The sequence below is a fragment of the Corythoichthys intestinalis genome, chromosome 4 (assembly GCF_030265065.1).
Source record: "Corythoichthys intestinalis isolate RoL2023-P3 chromosome 4, ASM3026506v1, whole genome shotgun sequence".
In the NCBI taxonomy this organism is placed as follows: domain Eukaryota; kingdom Metazoa; phylum Chordata; class Actinopteri; order Syngnathiformes; family Syngnathidae; genus Corythoichthys; species Corythoichthys intestinalis.
The window spans coordinates 37,852,776-37,877,942 of record NC_080398.1 but is presented as its reverse complement, the minus strand read 5'-3'; the positions used below and the strand labels follow the sequence as shown (position 1 = coordinate 37,877,942).

The window sequence follows — 25,167 nt, the reverse complement described above, 5'->3', positions numbered from 1 at the left end:
CGTTGATAAAAAAGCTAAGGCTATGCTTAGGTCGGCTCGTTTTTTTTTCGTCTTTTTCAGCCTTCGACACACAAGCCATCTCTTTAACTGAACATTTTTATGTTCTTCCACATCTTTGCCAGTGAATTTGGCACCAGGCACATCATTTTCGGAGGGAATTGGTAGGTTTGGCTCTGTAAACATCTCCTTCGCACACAATTTCCATTCATTTCCTATTAGGGACAAACGGTGGCTTGTCATTATTATTATTATATGTTATTATTATTATTATTATTATACACTTCTGCATAACATTGTGTTCTTTTTAATCAGGGGTGGTCAGGAACGCAGTTCCGGTATAAGATTCAGGGGCCAGAACGCAGTTCCGGTATAAGATTCAAGGCCGGAATGCTGTTCCGTTACACGGTGCTTTGATTCCGAAAATATGACAGCAACTGTCAAAACGCTATGTAAAAAAACACCAATATTTATTATTATTTTATTCCACGGACGGCATGGCGGTTTCCCCAGCTGCTGCAGTTTTCTGAGTCTGACGATGATTCACGTCAATGTGCGAATGCATGCAGCAAAGCAAAACGCCTGGACTCATTTATCCATTCAATTGGTTGACATACTGACATGTGATAACCATTGATGATTGAGATGATTAGCTCTGATTGGTTCCAATGTGCATTTTTCTGGAACAGCAAAAAAAAAAAAAAAAATTGATCAACTCTTTAAGAGCAACGAAAGAGTTGAGGAGGCTTATTTATCATATTTAGTTTTATTTACCCTGATGGGGAGGTTCAGAACATCTTGCAATGTGCACTTTGGACCAATATGTGTTCAATTATGCTAGACTACTTATTCATTTTCTTATGATTTAAAAAAGCCAATGCTTGCGCGATCTTGAAAATATATTCCATTTCACCCTGAATAATATAAGTCATTTGTACTTATTTTTCTGAATGTATGTTACTTATATCTTTACTATTAAAAAAACCCTCAATGTTTACATTAAATTCAATTTTATTTTAATATATATATCTTATATTCTTAAGTAGTTAAAATTTGGCATTTTGTATGTGAAGAAATGAGGGAAAATAAAAATTAGGATATGTAGGTTGGGGTTATTGCTGTTTTTGTTCACGTTTATTTAGCAAATCATTGAAAAAATACAATTTAGAATGAAAATCAGCTTTTGTATGTGTTTTAGAAATAACTGCTAAAACAGCTTTCTTTGCATTTCAGTAGTTTAAAAGATTCCCCCCGCCCCCCCCCCCAAAAAGAAATAAACAAATAAGATTTCTGGCTCCGTGGCGACCTTCACGTCGGGGAGTTACGGCAAGAAATTCTAGCCACTTTCACCCCTGTTTTTAATATCAAAGAAAAATTGTATAAAGTGTCCAAAAAAAAAAAAAAAAAATAAATAAAAATAAAAATAAAAAAAAATAAAAAAACATTCTGTAAAAATACACTCAAGATACATTTTTTGACTGTTCGATACTGAAAAATAAAATTTAATAAAAGCAATAAATAATAATACATTCAAATTGATAAGCAACATTAACTCATGAGGACAAAATGTCGAACAATTAGACCGAAAAAAACAAAAATTAATAGAACAAAACGACAGTGTCATTGGACAGAGGGACAGTTTTTTTTGCTGCAGGGAGTATCAGCTCCTTTGCTATGGTGTGGGGTTATTTTGCACTGAGCAACTTGGTATGCCACCTTTTATGATGCTGACAGTGCTCACTGGTTTACTGATGTAACACTGACAAAGCGGGAGGATTGTTGGCAATATTTGGCACTCGCTGAAAAAAAAAAAAAAAAAATCCTGCTGTCCGCTGTGAACATTTTTAGACAAAGTAAACAGACTGGTCTTTCCTTGTCTCTCACTGTAGTAAAAGTCAAAGCTAAAAGCTAAATTCTAGTACGCTTCGCCATATTTCCTTTTCTTGGCTGTTCATATCTCAAGTGCTCTTTGCTGTGTGCTCGTTTGGTTCAAAAATACTGTGCACACACGGAAAAAAAACAAAGAAAAAAACGATAGTGGCACTGCCACCCACTGAGTGGTTGTGCAATTACACTTTATTCTGGTACGGCATGTCAGCCACAAAATGCAAGCCACCTACGTACATATTAAAATGATCCCAGTATTTGACATAATACAAAACACGATGTTTACTCCCTTCCTCGTAAGTCCCATGGTCCCACAATAGTAGGGCTTGTTTTGGCCAATATCCACCAGTGAATGGGAACCATTTGAAACCCCCAAAAGGCTCACACACTTCTCCCCCCTACAGCAAGATTTTACTGCAGCCGTTTGGCTGCCGTTATGCGAAAAATAAACGAATAAATCCGCAAAATCAGCTGAATCCTTAGTCCTTCTCATACAACAGTCCGGCTGTATAGTGAAGAGGACTCGTTCTCCCGTACACGTCACAACGCCTTCTTCCTCAATGCAAGACCGAAGCCGGAAGTCTGTCATTTTCATAGCGCGGGATTAAAAAAATTGAATAAATATATCGATCGCTTCTTCACAAATCCAAGTCGTCCATTTCATTCAGGAGCATAAAATACCGCGTGTATTATGAAATAAACATGCTTTTTCGTGTTACAGGAGGAACTTTAATGTTATGCCAACTCTGATGGCGGTTGGACTTTCAGTGGCAAAATTAGTGTTGTTTCCAGGGGTGAAAGTGGTTAGAATTTCTTGCCAGAACTCCCCGACGTGAAGGTCGCCACGAAGCAAGAAACTGTATTTATTTATCTACTTATTTATTTTATTGTTTTTTTTTTGTTACAACTACTGAAATGCAAAGAAAATTAATTGTTTTGGTCAGTTATTTCTAGAACACACAGAAAAACTGATTTTCATTCAAAATTATATTTTTTCAATGATTTGCAAAGTAAAAGTTACCAAAAACAGCTATAACCCCTACCTCCATCTTCCAAATTTTTATTTTCCCTCATTTCCTCACATACTGAATGCCAAATCTCAACTACTTAAGAACATGGGATGTATATTAAATTTGAAGATAATGTAAACATTTACTTTTTGTTGTTTTTTAATAATAAAGATATAAGTAACATACATTAAGAAAAATAAGTACAAATGACTTTTATTATGCAGAGTGAAATGGAATATATTTTGAAGATCACGCAAACATCGACTTTTTTAAATCATCAGGAAATGAATAAGTAGCCTGACATAAATGAACAAATACAAGTCCAAAGTGCACATTGTCATCTAAGATGTTCTGAACCTCCCCATCAGAGCAAATAAAATTAAATATGATAAATAAGCCTCCTTAACTCTTTGCTTGCTCTTAAAGATTTGATCCATTTTCTGTTCCATTGCCCCCTTTTTTTCTGTTTCAGAAAACATGCACATTTGAACCAATCAGAGCTAACTATCTCTGGTGATCACATGTCAGCATGTCAACCAATTGAACGGATAATTGAGTCCAGACGTTTTTCTTTGCTGCGTGCATTCACACATTGACATGACTCGTCATCGTCAGACTAAGATAACTGCAGCAGCTGGGGAAACCTCCATGCCGTCCGTGGAATGAAATAAATAAAAAATATCGGTGGAAACGGATTACGCAACACAAGCACTTTATAATGCTTGTTGTTAACACTTGTGTATGTAAATCTGTTGCTGGTAAATTGTTTTCTCCTTGGAGATGAAATGCATGTGTGGCAGCATTGTATTTTATTTTTTTTACATAGCGTTTTGATAGTTGCCGATCCGCGTTCCGGCCCTAAATCTTATACCGGAACTGCGTTCCTTACCGTTCTAGCCCACTTTCACCCCTGGTTGTTTCCCCTACTTCCACAACATTGACATCTTTTCACATTACTTAGCGTGGTTGCTGCTGGCCGAAAAAAAAACTTGTAATACCCCTCCGCTTCACGGAGGCAGAGGAGGTGGCATGTTGTCGACATGAATCTGTTAGGGCTGTGTGAGTGTGACTGTGTGTTGGAGGTTGGGTTGGTCAAGTCATCAGCCAAGCAAACATGTGTTTGAGGGAAAAAAAACAGACCGGCACATTCAGCAAGTGAAATTAGATGAATGTAAGTCTGAACATAATGAAAATAATTCACTTAACAATGGTAGGGTCTATTTTATCTATTCTATCATTACAACATATGGGAAGACAATTACTTATATAACGCCCTTGAGTTAAATGTCAAAATGGGTCAAATATTACCCAATCAATTCCTTGAGTTCATTATACATGCTGCATATGTAAATTCACCCGCCTCGGAAAATGAACAGTAACACATCCTCAGGTGCATTCAGGCTGAATACCCTCAGTAAAATGAAGATAGTGTCTGTGACAAACCTGTTTTTCTTTGCTGGTTGAGTTTATTTAGCGTTGTGCCCAGGGGTGCGAGGGCTTGTTTGACAAGTCCCTGTCCTTTGGTGGCAGATCGGTATTTGCTAATCCACTCAAATTTGGCTTCTTGTGTGGGAAATTTGCAAACATCTGTGAAGAGAAGGAAAAAAAACACTTGAAAATACCTTCGATATATCTCGAAAACGGTTGGAAAGCGGCTCACCTTCAGTATTGCTTCCAAGTTTACTTCTACCAATAACTGGCGTTATGTTGCGTAAACCCTCCATTCTTAGTCCCTGAACTGATCCCCCTTTAAGGGTCATCCAAAAAAAACACCACTCCCCAAAAAGTCCTCATCCGTGTCTTTGAGTGGATTCTAATGGAAAATAGCGCTCCAGTGACAAAAGTGACGTGTGCCTGACAACTGCCCGGCTAATCCCATCGCAGTGAGCTGAATCTTGTGAAATCTAAATCTTAAAACCTAGTTGTCACCAAGAACAGGTGACGCGTCCTGGAAAGAGCAAAAAAGGTACAGCCCTTAAACTCCACCTCTCTTGGCTTTTTACTTTCTCTATGTCACGCCCAAGTTTCGCTTTGGAATGAGCGTGTCAGGTAAATACAAGGACACTTCAAGATATAAGGGCATTTTTTTCCCGGTTGTCCACATGAAGAGACAGAAGTTGGCCTGGATGAACAGGTTTCTTCGGGAAAAAAAGCCCCAAAATTAACTCACTTCATGTTTGGCGTCATACAGCACTCTTGTTGTCATAATAATGATACTGAAACTATATCGTTAACCATTAATCATGCTGACCTTTCAATTTTAAATGTTGGAATGGCACACAAATACCAAAATTTGAGGGCATTTGGTCTTGCAAACTCTTGAAAAGTAATCCTTCATTTTCTGTCATTAGCCTAGTTTACAGATTATCATTGGTAAAAATGTCATTACTTTATTTATTTGATTAACTTTTAGCCATAGGCGGATATACTATTCAGGCGAAGAAGGCGATCGCCTTAGGCCCCCAACCAGTAGGGGGCCCACAACCAACCGCCCTTGCCCTAACAAGCAAGGGCTTGGGCCACCGGAGCCAGCAGCACCCACAACTATTCGTCATGTGTAAAGTCAGCATACCAAATAAACATATAAAAAAACAAAAAAGAAAGCCATTTGAATGCTGCATTTATATTATCTCTCACCCACACACACGCATTACAATGGACTGTTCCACGACGACGAACTGCGGATCAGTCGCTTTGCTTCATTTAGCGCAGTTTAGCTTCGTTTAGCTCCGTTTAGCATCGCTTAGCTCCGCTTAGCTGTTCGTTAGCTTCACTTAACTCTCCCATGTTTTTCACACCACTAAGCTCGCTATTTTTACAGCTCACTTGCTACTTTTGCACGTCTGCTATCTATCGTTTATTTCGAACACATGAGCGAACGTGCTCTCCATGAGGGCCAAAGTGCAGTGAGGGGGACATTGAAAACAGGTCGCTAATGCCTCTTTTAACTTTCTTCTTCTTCACACCGAACATAAAATACACGACAGCACACCATGTGGCGAAACAATGCAGTACAGTTCCAATCAGTCATACAATTACACTAAACAGCTGGTAAACAGCATTTGGTAACGAAATAAAAAAGCTTTAAATCTGTTAGTGACCCCACAAGCAATGACGAAGAATGATTTTTACGGTGTGTAAAGCTTTCGGTTAGGGTTTTAGCGAACGTAACTCCGGTAAACATTTCAAAATAAAAGCACATCATGTTCGTCATATAAATAACGATTTCTGGAGTTAATCCCACATACTTCTAGGGATGGGAATTGATAGGATTTTCACGATTCTGATTCCATTATCGATATTGCTTAACGATTCGATTCTTCATCGATTCTCTTATCGATTCTAATTTGGGGAAAAAGAACAAACCTTTTGATTGGCATCGAGTTTGTTTAATCAGAAGTCACAACCTTACAAACTCACAACGAGGTCAAAAGAGGCCCAAAGCCTCAATATTAACTGTGTCAATAAGTGGCAAATGCACAAGAATGTGTAACATTTTACTGAAACATTTTTCTAATAGAAATAAAAAATATTGGTATATATTGGCATATAGGTTGTTGGTCTGCCGTTGGCAATATGTGTTAAACTTGCAGGGGTCCCCAACCATTTTCCTGTGAGGGCCACATAACTTTTCCCTTCTCTGATGAGGGGCCGGGGTCAGTTTGTAACAGAAAAAGTGTGACGATTGCAGAGTAAAAGCAAATAAAATAAAAATAATAATATAATATAATATTAATAAATAATAATAACACTATTAATCAAATAGATGATAACCAAATAACCCTCTCTGAGTTCTTCACAGAAAAAGGCCAGAAAATAAACACTATTGAGAAAAAAAAAAAAAAAAAATTCAACATGCTCTCTGGTATTGTTCATGGGGCCGGACCAAATGTCGGGATGGGCCGTATCCGGCCCGCGGGCCATAGTTTGGGGACCCCTGTTAAAGTGTATTATTTACCAGTATATTGAAATGCATGCCTTTTAGTTTTTATGGTGCTTTCACGCTCAAGTGGGGGCGCCCTTGCGCTTCCTCACGCGAAGAAGAACGCGCTCACGTGAAGAAGAAATGCCGCATCCAAGCGAGTGTGCGAGTTAGTGAGAGAGGGAAGCACTGCTACGACCCTACGTTCTTTGTTAATGTTTGTAAAATATCTACAGAGGCAACGCCTGTATGTATCATCTTTTGTTTTGTTGTTGTGTGTTTCCACTCGCGATCGGACACTTAAATCCAGTTGTGTAGTGGTTTGAACGATGTGCTAATGCTAGCGAACGCATGCTAACCGTTTTGTTATTACTGTATTAGTAGCTAATCATCGCTATTTTACGTTGATGCAAACCTGTTTGTTATTGGGAACGAAATTGATTTTTTCATTTCTATTTTTAGTTTCACTCTTCAAGTGATGGTTGAATAAAGTCAGCAAATTATACCAACGTCTTCTGTATCGTCATTTCGGAGTTTTATTTTTAGTTTCACTCTTCAAGTGATGGTTGAATAAAGTCAGCAAATTATTCCAACGTCTTCTGTATCGTCATTTTGGAGTTTTATTTTTAGTTTCACTGTTCAAGTGATGGTTGAATAAAGTCAGCAAATTATTCCAACGTCTTCTGTATCGTCATTTCGGAGTTTAGCTAGCTGTAGCTGTCTCTGTGATGACAGTGCAGTCTATTCCCTCCCGATGCAGTTATCTCCACCTTCCCTCACGATGCAGTTATCTCCACCTTGCAATGACTGCAAGTCGTTTTGTTGTAATTTTTCCTCGTGAAGTGAAGATACACTTTCGAGCGTTTGAACCTACGTGCTGTCATTGTTATGTTTACGGCTGCAATGCTCGTGCTAAACCATCGTAACCTTTCATTTTCACCCTCTTTCCTGGTGAAGTGTAGCCAAACTTTGGAGCAAGTGGTTCTTGGCGCCATGCTAGTTTGATGTGTTTAGACAACAAGACAGTCACAATATGCGTCTTCAGGACTCGTTAAAGGGATCGTTAAGGCTTTTTCATTGTGATGTCAAGGCCTCGAAACACAAGGAACCGGTTCGGAATTGGAATGGGATTTCGATTCCCATCCCTACATACAGTACTTCAGAATTAATATTATAATATGTAGAGTAAATACTACAGAATACAGATTCTACACTAAGAATAGCTGTCAAATGACACTCTTTATGACAAATATGACTGGTAATGAATAATTATTATAATTATTATACTACTATTATATATAGTAGTATACTATAATGATAATGCTAGAATTTTTTTTCAAGAATTGTTTTGAATAATGTTGGAAAGGCAAAGTCAGTGTTCTGAATCTGTTTACTTTCTGTTCTTTTGCACTAGTAAATGCTATCAGCATTTAACCTGTTTATTTGTGATTAATTATTGTTATTTACACGATTATTTGTATTTTAATAAAGAATTTAAGTGTTCCAAAATAGTTTTGTGAATTAATAAGCGTCAACAAAAATGTCATTGCTAAATTAGTAAAAAAAAATTAATTATTAGATTAGTCGACTAATCGTAAAACTAGTCGGCTGACTAATCAGGAGAAAATTTGTCGTTTAGGACAGCCCTAGTGTACCGGAACATATTTCCTCCACACCCTTCTCACCTTTTTAACCCCTGACCCATGAAGAGGGCCCCTGGATATGGTCGCCTTAGGCCCCAAAATTGCCAAGTCCGCCACTGCTTTTAGCATTACTGCAGTAAGAGGGTCATAGCGAACAGGATTGCAAATCTGTGCTAATGTTAGCTTTTTTCCCCGGAATAAAAGCTAACTGTTTAGCTAGCTGTTACTGCTGTCAAACTTTCTTACTTAAACAAGTGAAAACATAACGTAAAATATTCCTTAATTGTCTTATTGTGACATATGCGTGACAGGGTTGCATGAGGTAGAGTTCAATCAAGGCCAACTATTCAATAAAAATGTGAAAAATAGAAGACACTAATTCGCTTCGGGAAAACTATTTGTAAAATATTCAGTAATTGTCTTATTGTGACATATGCGTGACAGGGTGGCATGAGGTAGAGTTCAGTCGAGGCCAACTATTTTATGAAAATGTGAAAAATTGAAACAAAGACACACATTTGCTTCGGGAAAACTATTTGACATTTGAAAATGTCAAGTTCAGTGTATCATTTGATTCTCATTTGTTCTTCTATGCTAAAAAGATGGTGATGGTAATAAGATTGTGTGCATGGTGCGTAACACACGTTCAACAAATTGTAACGTCAACCTACCGCTCCATGCCCTTATGACCTCGCCGAGAAAAAGTCGCGAGTGGGACCCAAAAGGAAGCCTGAGCTCAAGGTTCTCTTCCTTGTAGCTTACTCGTACTCTGGTATCAGCACCTTAACAAAAACATTTAAAAAATGAGTCATATATTTAATACATGTACTTATACAACATGATTATGATGTGAATTTAAAAAAACAAAAACAAAAAAAAAAACATACCGACAAGCACCAGCTCCTCTGGGGAGGAAACTAGTAAACAAAGAAAATATGTTTGACTTAACATCTCCATTAATTTAATAGTACTGTATATAAAAAATACAATGATGAATATACTGTGTATGCTCACTCTCAACAACAGCAAAGTCAAGGTCAATCGGCACGATGTCTTCCAAAGACACATCGTCCGCAGTTATCGCCATCCTCCGATGAGTGTAAATAAAAATTCTGGAACGAATGACCAAAACTTCATGCATTGATGTGTATGTTCAGAAAATTAAATACAAACTACAGTGATCCCTCGCTACATTGCGCTTCAAACTTCGCGCTCTTGTTTTTTTTAATATAAAAATAAACAAATAAATGCAGCATTTTATAGAGATGGCCCGATCCGATCACGTAGTCTCTCACTCTTGCTCCTGCCGCTTTTCTTGGTCAGGCAGTGCACTGGAGTTGCTTATTAAAGTAATGATGATTGACAGACTTTAAAGTTTGATCTTGCCAGGGACGCTTGAAAGCCGAAACCTCAAAGTGCCGCATGCGTCAATCATCATTTAACTTGCTAAACAGTTGCTGTGGCATCTCATTGTGTGTAAGTGAGCAGCTTGAGCGGATTTGAGTGGACTCAATCAATGAGGCATTAAATAAAGACAAGCATTTTTCTACTTTATACTTGTTTAAAAATAATTTGGTGGGACAATTACATTTTTAAAACTGATCGTAATTATTACATTTGAATTGTGCTGCAACGATTAATCGATTAACTTGAGTATTCGATTAGGAAAAAAATATTCAAATAAAATGTTGTTTCGAGTATTCATTTAATTAAAGTGGCATAATGGTTAATATTGAAAGTGTTTACATTTAGTTTATTGATTAGGGTGGATACATTGCCCTCTGGTCTGCCTCATTTCACATGGCTGAATCCAACTGCTCCCTGTTAAGACCAACTTAAGCTAAGTTTTTGTTTGGGCTAATGTTTTTTAATGCATTCGCAATTTAGTTTATATATGTATATTTAGGCGTTTTTTTGTGGGAATACGAGTCTGAACTATTTGTTAATAGCAATGGAGAAAAAGAACGTTAGCATTTTATAGCATTTAAGCTAGCGGACTTCTGCTATATAATGTCATTTAATTATTTTTAATACTGTGTGAGGCTCAGCTCAGGTATTTTATTTTTCATATTCCTTATCTGATTACTCGATTATTCGAACTAGCTAGTACATCGATTTATCGACTACTAAAATAATCGATAGCTGCATCCCTACATTTGAAGCGCTTAAAAATTATTTATTAAAATACACATAACATTTTTTTTTTTTAATTATACTTTGGGAAAAAGTGAAAAACATGTCTCTTACGGTATGTATCTCCTTCCAATGCGAAATCTGAATAAATACATTGAACACACCCAAGAAAATAAATAAAAATGAATCAAAATTGGGTCGCTAGTTCACGGTTTTTCACTTATCGCAGCGGCTTCTGATCCCTCTTAACCGTGAAAAACGAGGGATCACTGTACTGCAGTTTAAAAACTCACGCATGCTCTTTTGCAGATTGCACCAATCCCAGCAGTCTGCTTTCTGTTTTGTCATCTAAATGGACATCACATTGCACAGCATGTTTCACGACTAAGTTCAGGAAAACATAACCACAAAATGAGCCATCATCCTTTAAACACTAAGGCATTTTGCAAATATAAAGAATATTTTGAGACACATAAATAAACATGGTCTCTAAAAGATTGATTTTCTGTGGTTCTGACAACTACTAAAAGAGGATTACCACATGATTTAAAGGGAACCTCGGACTTAAAGACTTGTAGGATATAATAAGCCACAATTGTTCACTTTTACCAAAATATGTTATTAGGAACACATAAAATACTGCCATTGATCTAAAAATATATAATATTTAGTACATGTTTTGACCTACAGAGGGCGCCATGCTTTAAGCGCGCAATGGACGCTCGGGGTGATGACATAGATTGTCACTGTCACTTGACGAATACTATTGGGTAACTGCAATTTATTTTACATGGCGAGACGTCCAACACATGCGCTCATTGGTTAAAAGCATTTATTGAGTCTTTTATTAGCTTTTCATTGCCTCAAAATACTTTTTGCATGTGTTTCCCTCTCATACTTTTAAGCATTGGGTTTTCTTGTAGTAGCTCTAAAGCAGACTTTTTGATCTGTTGACCACATTAGTCATGTAGCATATTTAAACCAGCCTTATTTGACATTACTACGTTTAAGTATTTTCTTAAGGCATCTTTAGTATGTTCTGTCTGTATGCATCTAAACAAAACAAGCTGAAAGCGCACGGTAGTACTTCGGGTGTCAAATTAGCACATTTTGGCAGACCACCCTTTTTTTCCTATTCTCGTCTCGTCTCATCCCGTCTTTCCTGTTCATTTTGCTTTGCTGCTCGTTTTGTGAAATATCAACAGTGCTGTCATACTCATTAGTGTTCCTCTCAGGTTCAAATTGAAAGCGTTGAACTGATGACATGTTAATTGTGCTAGAGTCATACTCTGGAAGGCCGGCAGCTTAAACCAGAAACGTCACCGCCCTGCGACATCATCAACAATGGCAACCTACTAGGTAAACTAATCTTACAAATTGTAAAAAAAAAAAAAAAAAAAAAAAAAAACATCAAGAGGGGTTTTAATTTGAGATGTGCCGATTGATCGGGTCCGATCACGTCATTTTCAAAGTATCGGAATCGGCAAAAAAATATCGGACATGCCTTTTTTAAATATATATATATATTTTTTAACTAAATCGTTTTCTAATTGTATTTAACGTTACAGTAGAAATGTCTTACACTCATCCAGAGTCTTTAGTTTTCGCTCAGTCTATAATAGCACCATTTTACGTATACATAGGACTAAAAGGCAACGTTGATGGAGTAGAGAGAATTTTGGCAGCCTTTGAAGCTTTTTTTTAATTGGCTAAACATTGGCCTTACATTCCCTCTCTCATCAATTAGAAATATCGTGGGAATCAATGTGGGGAAGAAAGGTAGTAGTTGATCTTTTTCTTAACACCCTATTTTATTTCCCAACGCAGAGAAGATATATCAATTGGTATCACAACGCACAGTCATAGTTGCACTTCCCATCATGCATTTGGGCAGAAGTTAAATGGCTACAGTATCATTTACTGAAAGCTCAACAAATACACTAGATGGCAATATTTAGTCACAATATACAAAGTAACATTTACCCTTTAAGAATTACAAGTCTTTCTATCCGTGAATCCCTCTCACAGACAGAATGTTAATAATGTAAATGCCATCTTGAGGATTTATTGTCATAATAAACAAATACAGTACTTATGTACTGTATGTTGAATGTATTTATTCGTCCGAGTTTTATTCATTTTTTTCTTAATGCATTGCCAAAATGTATGTGATCGGGAAAAATTATCGGGAATGATTGGAGTTGAATCGGGAGCAAAAAAAAAAAAAAAAAAAAGCAAACGGATCGGGAAATATCGGGATGGGCAGATACTCAAATTAAAACAATCGGGATCGGATCGGGAGCAAAAAAACATGATCGGAACAACCCTAGTTTTAATATCAAATTATTTTAGCTCATAATAACGGTAATATTTTGCGAACTACAAGTCTTTCAATTCGTGGATCCCTTTAAGGTAAGTTGACTTAAAGAACTATTATTTTTGGAGAAAAAAAAAAATATATATATAAGAACATGAATAAAATCCCTTTTTGCTTGTAATATCAAGACGAATATTGTAACGGCATACATTTTATAAACACAAATTACTTTATTTTGGCGGGGAAAATTAAACGGCAATTATGACTTCTCTTTAAAAAAAAAAAAAAAAAAAAAACTGGCTCTTGAGTATACTTTTCTCAACATAGTCGATACTTCCTGTAAAGTTGAAACAGTATAAAATTGTACCTGGAAATGAAATACAATTTAAAATAATAATTGGGGGGGGGAACTAAAACAAACAAACAAAAAAAAAGAATTTAAAAATGATACTGAACAGTGGCGCCACCAGGGGGTGGCCAGGGGTGGCCACAGCCACCCCTATAAATTGGTTGGCCACCTCGCTTGCCAGTATATCGTTAGATTGTTGTAGCATCAGTTATGCATTTCATCCCAAATGAATGCATTTATTTTGTTTTGTTAAATGTAGGGCTGTCAAATTTATCGCGTTAACGGGTGGTAATTAATTTTTTAAAATTAATCATGTGAAAATATTTATCAAAATTAACACATTCGCAGTACGACTCATTCACGCATTGCCGCAAACAGCCGACAATGGCGCCGTTTTACTTCTATAAAGAGATAAGAGACAGTGTCAAGTGAGTGGAGTAGATAAAAAGCATTCATTGGGGCTGTGCTTTTCATTGGGAAAAGCTTTGTCATCTCTCCCACAGCAACTATAAATATAGTGGGAAGCGACGTGGGGAAGAATGACAAGAGCTGAACTTTTTCTTAACACCCTGTAGTGTATCCAACGCAGAGAAGATATAGCATTTGCAGCCACCACACACAGTCATGGTTGCACCACTTCCCATCATGCATTTGGGCAGAAGTTAAATGGCTACAGTATCATTTACTGAAAGCTCAACAAATACATTAAATGGCAATATTTAGTCACAATATACAAACTCACATTTATCCTTTAAGAATGACAAGTCTTTCTATCTGTGGATCCTTTCACAGAAAGAATGTTAATAATGTTAATGCCATCTTGTGGATTTATTGTTATAATAAACAAATACAGTACTTATGTACAGTATGTTGAATGTATATATCCGTCTTGTCTTATATTTCCATTCCAACAATAATTTACAGAAAAATATGGCATATTTTAGAGATGGTTTTAATTGCGATTAATTAAGATTAATTGATTTTTAAGCTGTGATTAATTCCATTAAAAATTTTAATCGATTGACAGCCCTAGTTAAATGTACACCTTGTGCCTAATATATACAGTACATAACAATAAAACAGAATTGTTGTGGAACTCAAAATGTTGACTGGACAGTTACGGACTATGCACATTCAGACCTTCCCACATTAAAAAAACTGTTAAAAACTCACCTTTTTAAACTAGCTTTTAACTTATACTTATTTTCTTTGTTTTGCTCTGTTCACGTTGTTTCCTGTTTTTGTTCCTACTGTAAAGCATCTTTGAGCATTGGTAAAAGCGCTCTACAAATTAAATGTATTATTATTATTTATTATTAAATCATTAGTAACACCAAATATTACACAATACACCAAAGTATATCAGTAGCCGTGTCCTTAAGTCTTTCTGATAGTTTTCCCCTGACCTTTTTACTGCAATGATATAATGAAAACCTCAAATTATGGCTTTTAGTTTTGGCCACCCCAAGATTTTAAGTGGCCACCCCTATGAAAAATTTCTGGAGGCGCCACTGATACTGAATTAAAAATAAAAACCACGTAAAGAGCGCGTAAAAATCCCATAAAGCAAACGACACCCACGTGACTGGCACTACATTTAATTCAGTGAAGCAACAGTACCACCTAGCGGCTCAATTGCGCCCCTACTGAATTTGGCTGAAAATATATGTCGTCCCACCCGCCTAAAATGCAAACGTGTCTTGAAAACTAAAAATATCTCGTTGAAAATGTTCCTATTAGCTCACGCATGGAACTTTCTAGTGCATACAAACAATCCGTTTAATAGCGCTCGACAGGATTAACAATCCTAAACTGGGATGAAGAAAATAAATCCATCACGTAAAGCGGAAGAAAAGAAAGGATACTATGATGCAGTTTTCGTCTGCTTGAAGGGTGTCTTGAACGGCGATAGACTGATCCATAACGGCCGTGCTGGTTCTTGGGTCCACTTGCAGGAAGTCCACGCGTGAGTGGTCGTCATGAGTGGGCGGCAAGGGACACGATAGGCGCACAGGAGGCTTGTTGGAGCGCGACTTTGCTTCTTGTGTCCAAAAGTCTAGTTATTCGTGGGCAAACTCTCCGTGTTGTTCTGCTGGAATTCACACCACGACTGCCACGCACTGATTCTCGAACCCCGAGTGACGTCGAAACTGGGCTGTCAACGCGCGTACATGAGCAAGCGCGCGCACATGTAGACTTGTAGAGCACATGGAACGCATGTGCAAGTGTTACGTCATTTGGATGAACTTGAAAATCAGTCATCCTGCAAACATAGGGTCATTCTTAGCTACTTGTGTCTTTTAAATTGTCCTAACCTTTCCCCCCCAAAAGTTATTGATGACCCCGAAACGCAGTGTAAGCAATACAATTAACTTACAAGAATACTTATAATAATAAGTTGAAAATGAGCGTTTTTTTTTTTTTTGTTTCCCATCATTCTTGAGGGGAATTCTAAATCAGGCTGCTGGCAGGACAGCTATACTTTTTGCCAAGATCATCATCCATTGAATATGGTACGCCTGCTGGTGTCGTGCCAATGTAGTTACCTCAGTCAAAAATTGTATCCCCTGGGCGGAGCCATATTGGGGTAGATTTGTGTCTTCATTATTCGATCGAAAAAAAGTTGCTTCAATCAAAATATATATTTTCAATAAAAAAAAAAGTCACTTCAATAAAAAAAATGTGTTTGAATGCAAAAATAAATTTGAAATAAAACACATGCATTTGAAAGCAATTTTTATTTGATTTTTTTTTTATTGAAGCAACTTTTTTTGATTGAAGTAATGTTGTTTTGTGTTGGGCCACATTTTGGCTAGGAAATTTTTTGTCTTTATTATTCAATCAAAAAATAAGTTGCTTCATACAAAAAAATATTTTCAAAAGAAATCATTTCAATCAAAAAAAAAAAAAAAAAAAAAAAAAGAAAATTGAAATCATAGTAAAAAAGTTTTTGAATGCGAAAAAATATTTGAGACTCAAAAATGTGCATTTTAACACATCATTCTTCATTTAAAAAAAAGTTTTCCTTGATTTTGGCAATCCTTTTTGTGTTTGGCCCATATTTTGGGTTGGATATTTGTGTCTAAATCATTCAATTCCCCAAAAAGTTGCTTCAATCATAAAAAAAATAAAAAATAAATTAAAAAATCAATCAAAGAAAAAAATCATTTGAAAAATAAAATTGGCCCTTTTTTTTTTTTTTTTTTTTAAAATAATACGCAAAGCAAATCAACGTCTAAGGGACTGTTCGAAAAATAAATTTGACCCATTATAAAAATATCTTTTTTTTGTTCATTTCAAAAAATATGTTTAAAAAAAACTGCAAATAATTATTTCCTTTTTAATGTTTAAAACAAAAATGTACAATAAAATCAAAGAAAGTGGAAGTGACTGAAAATAAACAGTAAATGACTTATAAATGTTCCAAAATAAACAGGAAATGACCTGATAATGCCCAAAATCAAAAGGAAATGACATATAAATGACCCAAAATCAACAAGAAGTACCCCACGAGCCCAATATAGCAATCTTCTCCATCGCAATTTCTCCAGATAAGGCATTTTCTAGAATATTTTAATAAGATATCGACATTATAGCACAGAATGACCCACATATTTAATGATATTTATTTCAATATACAACTTTTATCTTGAACTAATGCCGCTTTGACCTTCAAATATCCTATTGTGAATATCTCAACTCAACAAAAATATTCAAAAGTAAATAAAAAACACCACCACAAACGTGACTAAACAAATGCCTGCAAAAACAGCCCAGCAAAATGTCCGCCATACTCGCTAACAGCGCCATGCTGCTGTTGAATAAAGTGCATATTAATATATATTGTCACAGCTAATTATTCTTGCCATGGCTTTAAAAAAGAAACAAAATGACTTTGGCGATAGAGCGTTCGGAATAATTTATTCGATGCCGCTGACGTTGATAGACGTTAGGGGTGCGATTTAGTACACTAGTATGTACACATTTAACTCAATCAGTTACATTTCTCTGACATCAGGGGTGTCAAACCGGTGGACGGGGGACAAGATCTGGGCCACCGCCTCCTTTTTGGTTGCCCGCAAGAGTATATTATTTGCATTAACTTCATGTTTTCTGGCTAAAATAAAATGAAATTGGATGATATTGACTGTTTTTTCATTTTTTAATGAAAAGCGCACAAAATTTAGACAAAAAAAAATGGCGTAATATTTACTGTTTTTCCTTTTTTTTTTAAATTGTTTTATTAGTAAATCAAAAAATGAAATTAAAAAAGAGAATGGTTCCTAATTTTTCCTATTTCTATTTAATTATTAGTAAATCCAAAAATGAAAATAAAAAAGAGAATGGTTCCTAATTTTTCCTATTTCTATTTTTAACATTGTAAATAAATACTGGAAATGATTAAATGAAAATTAAATGAATGAATACATAAATAAAAAGTGGATATTTACATTTTCTTTGATTTTTATTCAATAAATAAAATAGTTACCTTTTTTTTTTTTTTTTTTTAATTTAAAGAGAAGTATATAAATATATACAGGGTGGGGCAGAGAAACTTGCTTATTTAAATTTGGTGCCCTGAAGCGATGGTTGCTCTGAGGATGGTAGGGATGGAATTATTTGAGAGGATGGGGATTAAAGTTAGGTTCTGAATGTGCGTTATTTATTTTATGTTCATTTTTCAGCAACTCCAGTGAGCATCATGAAGTGGACGAATCTGGAAAGCGCTTTCGCTATTACGGCATTTTTTTCAAGCGGTCGCTCAATCATCACAACGCAACGTGCATTCCGTAGACATTTCAATATTGCCTCCCGTGGTCGTGTTCCTGGCCAGCAGTCGATCTGGTTCAGTGTTGGCGGGAAACACTCATTGATTGTGTTATCATAATGGTTAGATGCCGGTGATACTGCCTATTTGTTTTCTTAAAAAAAAAAACTTGCCAATTATGCCAACTCACAATAGTGCACACCAAACAGTTACAAGTGGTGCATGTAGAGAACGTAGATGAAGTCCTCTGGGATTCTCAGGACTCCAATCACGCATGTTTTGTTTATTTACAGATCCCGAAAGATGGAAGTTAGCCTCATCACTGAAGAAAATAAGTGTGTCATCAGGCAAGCCCAAAAGCTCCTCACATGCATTTTTCACGAGCAAAAAATCGTGTGAATTAAGTTCCTGCACAATAGCTAATTTGTGTGAATGAGCAGACAACCCAAGAGCAGATGCGTGTTTGTGGGCAGACCGTCGAGGATATCTCAAAACTAGGGCTGTCAAACGATTAAAATTTTTAATCGAGTTAATTACAGCTTAAAAATTAATTAATCGTAATTAATTGCAATTAATTGCAATTCAAACCATCTATAAAATATGCCATATTTTTCTGTAAATTATTGTTGGAATGGAAAGATAAGACACAAGATGGATATATACATTCAACATACGGTACATAAGGACTGTATTTGTTTATTATAACAATAAATCAACAAGATGGCATTAACATTATTAACATTCTATTAAAGCGATCCATCGCTAGAAAGACTTGTAGTTCTTAAAAGAAAAATGTTAGTACAAGTTATAGAAATTTTATATTAAAACCCCTCTTAATGTTTTCATTTTGATAAAATTTGTAAAATTTTCAATCAAAAAATAAACTAGTAGCCCGCCATTGTTGATGTCAATAATTACTTACACAATGCTCATGGGTGCTGAAGCCTATAAAATCAGTCGCACCCAAGCGTCAGCAGAGGGCGGCAAAACTCCATAAAACACAATTAACAAGTGAGCGTTTCACTGTACCGTCATTTACATCTGTCTAAGCGGGGAATCTGCATTAATTGCGTCAAATATTTTAACGTGATTAATTTAAAAAATTAATTAACGCCCGTTAACGTGATAATTTTGACAGCCCTACTCAAAACAGATTGTCTCACCGCGTTAATGTTTTGGGGTGTCCTTGCTGTTTGTGGGAGGACAGGTTTTGTTTCTTTACATCCCCCGTTTCTCTGAAGTTATTTACCCATGAAACAATCGACTGCCGGCCAGGAACATGACCACGAGGGGCAAAATTGAAATGGCTATGGAATGCACGTTGCATTGCGACGATTGAGCGACCGCTTGAAAAAAATGCCTCAACAACGAAAGCACGTTCAAACTTCGTCCACTCCATAATGCTCACGGGGTTCCTGAAAAATGAACACAAAATAAATAAAGCACGTTAAGAACCAAACTTTAAGCCCCACTCTCTCAAATAAGTTCATCCCTATCTTCCTCAGAGCAACCATCGCTTCAGGGCGCCAAATTTAAATAAGCAAGTTGCTCTGCCCCACCCTGTACGTATTTTTAAAAAAAATAAAAATTCTACTGAATTGTAACAAAGAGACTATAAAGAAAAGGATTGGACAATTTTGAAAGTCGACAATGTCTCTAAAAACCATTGTGTTCAATATAATTTAACACCCAATTTAGTATACTGTAGGTGTTGTAGCAAAGCTGACATTTATTGTTTTTTTTTTTTTGTTTTCGTTTTTTAAAATCTTATTTATAATTAGTGAAATAAGGAGCTTAGCACAATATAGACAAATGCAATTGTCAATTTTACAATTTTAATTTGATCTGATTGTCATACTACAACATGATACTGCAGTAGAGGTTGAATAATGTTCAACATAACCATAGTTTATGGACTATCAGAATAGATGACAATTTATTTGCTAATCAATTAGTCACTTACTCATGGCAGCCCTAAATTACTAGTTTACCTGTCATTATCGGCACTAGACATCTGATCTATTTTAAAATGTATCTGCCATTAGCACCGTCAAAGACAGCCAAATGAGTCCAATTTTTATGCGTGTTGGCTTGCCGAAAGGAACCAAAACTACAACGTGGCCATAGACTTCACTATCAGTTGACGGGAAACGGGACACGGGGCCGCTCCGAAGGGGGCTTTTTGTAAAAATTTTAAAATTCAAACATTTTCAAAACCAAAGCTGCTAGCATGCCGTAAGGAACCAAAGACTACAATGTGGCCATAGACTTCACTATCAGTTGACGGGAAACGGGGCGCAGGGCCGCTCCGTAGGGGGCTTATTGTCAAAAACTTAAAATTCAAACATTTTCAAAACCAAAGCAGCTAGCAACCTAAAACCAAAACAGGCACCTCCCTTAGGCATATATGTGTCTCCATAAGCAGTGGCATCAAAAAATTCAAAATCCTTCCCAAAAGAAATCAACATTAATTATTTTTATACAAGTGTAACAAAACTTAAAATGGCTGTAAAATTATCAGACTTTATGCTAGATGCACAAAAATCACCAAATGCAGAGATAATCAACTATATTTTCAGGATATTTAACATATCATATAGGTTTTGGCCCGAAATAGCGACTGATATTTTTTTTCTATTTAGTTTAATTTTGACATGTTTTCAACAGCTAAGAAATCACTCAGTTTTCACATCATAACCTTAATACTTTAGGAAACCATGGAGAATCTTCTTAATTTTACTCAACAAAAGCAAAATTTTGCATTTTTTAAAATACAATCACACCTTATTTAGGTTGAATTCCGATATCACTATTGCCTCAGCAAGTCTTGCCGGCTACCTGGCCATGGTCGATTTTAGATTGAAATGGTACATAAAATAAAACCGATTGTTTTTTTGTATGGACGCAGAAATGTCTTTTTTTTTTTTGCCAAAAAAAGGGCGGTTGACCAAAAAATACCTGATTATTTGAATGTAAAATTCCGCTGTGTATGGATAAAAAAATCCAACATGGCGACCAACACAAAACAAAGAGCTTTTTAAGTTGAAAATTCTCATAAATAAATGCGTAAATCCTGGACTTTCTATAGATATGAAGGTAAAGAAATTCTTGGTTAAAAAGCAAAAAAAAAAAACAACAGTTATTATTCATTTTACGTAAATATTTCAAGCTAAACTTATGCTAACTTTTTCCATTTATTTAATTTTATTTCACAATGTTTCAAAGTGCATGCATGATGCTATTTAATAGAATAATTACCGTAATTTTCGGACTATAAGCCGCTACTTTTTCCCTTCATTTTAAATCCTGCAGCTTATAGTCAAGTGCGGCTTATTGATTTATTTCGGTCAATAGGTAAGACTTTATTTGACAGCGGCGTCATAAGATGGTCATAAGATCGTATAGTTATGACATGGCAAAATCATGGACATTACTGAATGCTTATGACAGATGTCATCAAGTGTCATCTGGCAAATTATGTCACTAACTCCATTCATGTCCAGCTTGGATCTTTTACATCCATTCAAAAGTGAGATAACACTAAATGGCATCTGCTATAAGCATTCATTAATGCTCATGACAGTGCCATGTCATAATTCTGATGGTCTAACGGCGTCACTGTCAAATAAACTGTTACCAAATACCATAACTAGCAATTAATGAAACAACTGGAACATTAACTGAAGACATAATTAGCACAGAACACAAATTTTGATTGTTATTTACATCTGTAGCGCTGCAATGCATGCTAGGAGGCATGTTAGACAACAGCGGTGTTGACAGCAGTTGGCATCAGACGTTGACTGTCTCCCCCATGGGAGCAGTGATGGCCAAATGAAGCTTTGCAGCCAAGTGGTTCAAAGCTTCATGGTGGTTCATTTGGTTTTATGACAGCCGTATGATGCCGCTGTCAAATAAAGTGTTACTGGTTAATATCTTTTGGTGTAAATATCCCATAATACAGTGAGGAAAGCTGCGGCTAATAGTCCAGTGCGGCTTGTGTATGTACAAATGCCGTTTTGTGCCAAATTTGCTGGGGGGCGGCTTATTGTCAGGTGCGCCTTATAGTGCGAAAATACTCTACCTTGAATCCTTGACCAAATCACTCTTGAGACACTCCTGCCTGCATTTATGTACTAAAATATTCATCCTGTTTCCACCTAAATCCGTGTAACGCAGCGCGTGTTTGATTTTATCGCAGTGAAAGCCACCATGACGCTCTGCCTAACCCAGCCCCCTATGGGAAGCTGTGGTGCAATGTCTGTAGGAGCTGTCTCTCCAACTGATAGTGAAGTCTATGATGTGGCCTACGACTAAAGATGAGTTTGACACCCCTGACCTAGATATTTGAATGTATCGCAACACCCCTACTAGACATCCAATCAATTTGAACAGGTAGCTCTCCCAGATCAAATGGATTGGGCGTCTATACCTGTCAATGCCAGCGTTCAAAAGATAAGCGAGGATCAAATGAGGTCCAACTGAAAAAACAGTGCGGCCAAGGCCACCATTAGCCATAACGCAGATGTCGTCAGTCCCGCGGCTTCCGCGGACAAGTGGTTAAGCGTCCCGTTGAGCCACAGGCAGGACGTGGCGTCAGCGTCACAGCACTCCAAGTGGCAGGGAGGCACTGTGTTGGTCTTGCAAGGTGTCTGGCTTGAGCAGTTGCCCGTGCAGCCAGCTGTCCACCGTGTGTTGGAGCTGACCGCTTCCTTTACCAACTAAGGAAAGAATGACTATGTAACATGTTTCATGATTGTGTACATGCTATGCATGCTAAGCACCTGACAGTGGTGCTGTGTCGAGGAGCAAGTCTGCAGTGCGGTGAAGCTGGTGTAACAGGTGGCGCCGGTGCATGTCCCTTGGTGGCATTTGTCTCCCTGAGAGAGCAAGAGAGGAGAAAAGTTTGTGCTATGGTGTTGAGAAGAGTTTCTCTTTACTTTGACATTTATCGTCAATTGGTATTTTTTATGGGTGAAGGTCTGGAATGCAAAAATGCACTGTTCAGATGTTTTACAGTGGGGCAAATAAGTATTTAGTCAACCACCAATTGTGCAAGTTCTCCTACTTGAAAAGATTAGAGAGGCCTGTAATTATCAACATGGGTAAACCTCAACCACGAGAGACAGCATGTGGAGAAAAAAAAAACAGAAAATCACATTGTTTGACTTTTAAAGCATTTATTTCCAAATAAGAGTGGAAAATAAGTATTTGGTCACCTACTAACAAGCAAGATTTACGGCTGTCAAAGAGGTCTAACTTCTTCTAACGAGGTCTAACGAGGCTCCACTCGCTACCTGTATTAATGGCACCTGTTTTAACTCATTATCGGTATAAAAGACACCTGTCCACAATCTCAGTCAGTCACACTCCAAACTCCACTATGGCCAAGACCAAAGAGCTGTCGAAGGACACCAGAGACAAAATTGTAGACCTGCACCAGGCTGGGAAGACTGAATCTGCAATAGGTGAAATGCTTGGTGTAAAGAAATCAACTGTGGGAGCAATTATTAGGAAATGGAAGACATACAAGACCACTGATAATCTCCCTCGATCTGGGGCTCTATGCAAGATCTCACCCGTGGTGTCAAAATGATAACAAGAAAGGTGAGCAAAAATCCCAGAACCACACGGGGGACCTAGTGAATGACCAAAAGAGAGCTGGGATCACAGTAACAAAGGCTAATAACAGTAACACAATGCGCCGCCAGGGACTCAAATCCTGCATGGCCAGATGTGTCCCCCTGCTGAAGCCAGTACATGCCCAGGCCTGTCTGCGGTTCGCCATAGAGCATTTGGATTATCCAGAAGAGGACTGGGAGAATGTGTTATGGTCATATGAAACCAAAAAAGAACTTTTGGGTAGAAAAGCAGGTTCTTGTGTTTGGAGGAGAAAGAATACTGGATTGCACCATACCCACTGTGAAGCATGGGGGTGTAAACATCATGCTTTGGGGCTGTTTTTCTGCAAAGGGACCAGGACGACTCATCTGTGTAAAGGGAAGAATGAATGGGGCCATGTATCGAGAGATTTTGAGTGAAAATCTCCTTCCATCAGCAAGGGCATTGAAGATAAGACGTGGTTGGGTCTTTCAGCATGACAATGATCCCAAACACACAGCCAGGGCAACAAAGGAGTGGCTTCGTAAGAAGCATTTCAAGGTCCTGGAGTGGCCTAGCCAGTCTCCAGATCTCCACCCTATAGAAAATCTGTGGAGGGAGTTGAAAGTCCGTGTTGCCCAACGACAGCCCCAAAACATCATTGCTCTAGAGGAGATCTGCATGGAGGAATGGGCCAAAATACCAGCAAAAGTGTGTGAAAAGCTTGTGAAGAGTTACAGAAAACGTTTGGCCTCCGTTATTTCCAACAAAGGGTACATAACAAAGTGTTGGGATGAACTTTTGGTATTGACCAAATACTTATTTTCTACCATGATTTGCAAATAATTTTAAAAAAAAACGAAACAATGTGATTTTCTGTTTTTTTTTTCCACATTCTGTCTCTCATGGTTGAGGTTTACCCATGTTGACAATTACAGCTTTACAGGCCTCTAATATTTTCAAGTGGGAGAACTTGCACAATTTCTAAATACTTATTTGCCCCACTGTAAGCCACTACAGCAGTAACTTGTGAAAATATATTTTCAGAAAAAGTCATTTTTCTGCATGTTTTAGTGCTGGGCAATATGGGGGAAATCTATCATATTATAGGCAATTTAATATCAGGATAACATTACACAATAATATAGTAAAGTTTCAAACATTTAATGACAAATTTTACAATTTTCCCTGTTCATTTTATTGACACTGAAATTCCTGGCATGCTTTGTGGTAGCCTTTTTAAAAAGTTCATGATCATTATATTTTATTACCTTTTTTGGTGGCTAATTCTTTCCCAAAGTTTTTGTAGTCGCGGTGTGTGTTCACCCCCCCTCCCCATAATTTGTGAAGTTTCAATCACTATTCTTTATATTTATGCACCATATGTTTGATTCGTGTGGTGACTTATGATACCCCTATTTTTTTCTTTTTAAAGAGACATGTTGTGGATGTTAATAATTATTGTTGACCAGTGTTGTTACCAACGCGTAACGCGTTACCATAATTTTATTACTTTTTTACAGTAACAAGTAATATAATA

General features: G+C 36.9%; 2 protein-coding genes across 3 annotated transcripts in view; both read right to left on the bottom strand.

Moving 5' to 3' along the window:
* The window catches only part of inpp5b (inositol polyphosphate-5-phosphatase B), a 55,409-nt gene extending 40,001 nt beyond the window's left edge, over positions 1 to 15,408 (bottom strand). The window contains exons 1-6 of one of the 2 annotated variants that reach the window (XM_057833458.1): positions 15,124 to 15,408; positions 10,886 to 10,965; positions 9,474 to 9,571; positions 9,347 to 9,376; positions 9,131 to 9,241; positions 4,338 to 4,481 (exon numbers count right to left, since the gene is read on the bottom strand). In XM_057833458.1, coding sequence (XP_057689441.1) covers positions 4,338 to 4,481; positions 9,131 to 9,241; positions 9,347 to 9,376; positions 9,474 to 9,571; positions 10,886 to 10,965; positions 15,124 to 15,180 — 520 coding nt within the window. In that variant the 5' untranslated portion in view covers positions 15,181 to 15,408. Of the gene's footprint in view, positions 1 to 4,337; positions 4,482 to 4,554; positions 4,839 to 9,130; positions 9,242 to 9,346; positions 9,377 to 9,473; positions 9,572 to 10,885; positions 10,966 to 15,123 lie in introns of those variants that run through there. The other variant, XM_057833459.1, reaches the window with a different exon arrangement.
* A 4,198-nt stretch (positions 15,409 to 19,606) lies between these two features.
* Positions 19,607 to 25,167, bottom strand: part of LOC130914357 (mucin-2) — a 41,103-nt gene continuing 35,542 nt past the window's right edge. Inside the window, exons 27-28 of the mRNA XM_057833463.1 lie at positions 22,811 to 22,906; positions 19,607 to 22,747 (exon numbers count right to left, since the gene is read on the bottom strand). Coding sequence (XP_057689446.1) covers positions 22,493 to 22,747; positions 22,811 to 22,906 — 351 coding nt within the window. The 3' untranslated portion in view covers positions 19,607 to 22,492. The remainder of the gene's footprint in view (positions 22,748 to 22,810; positions 22,907 to 25,167) is intronic.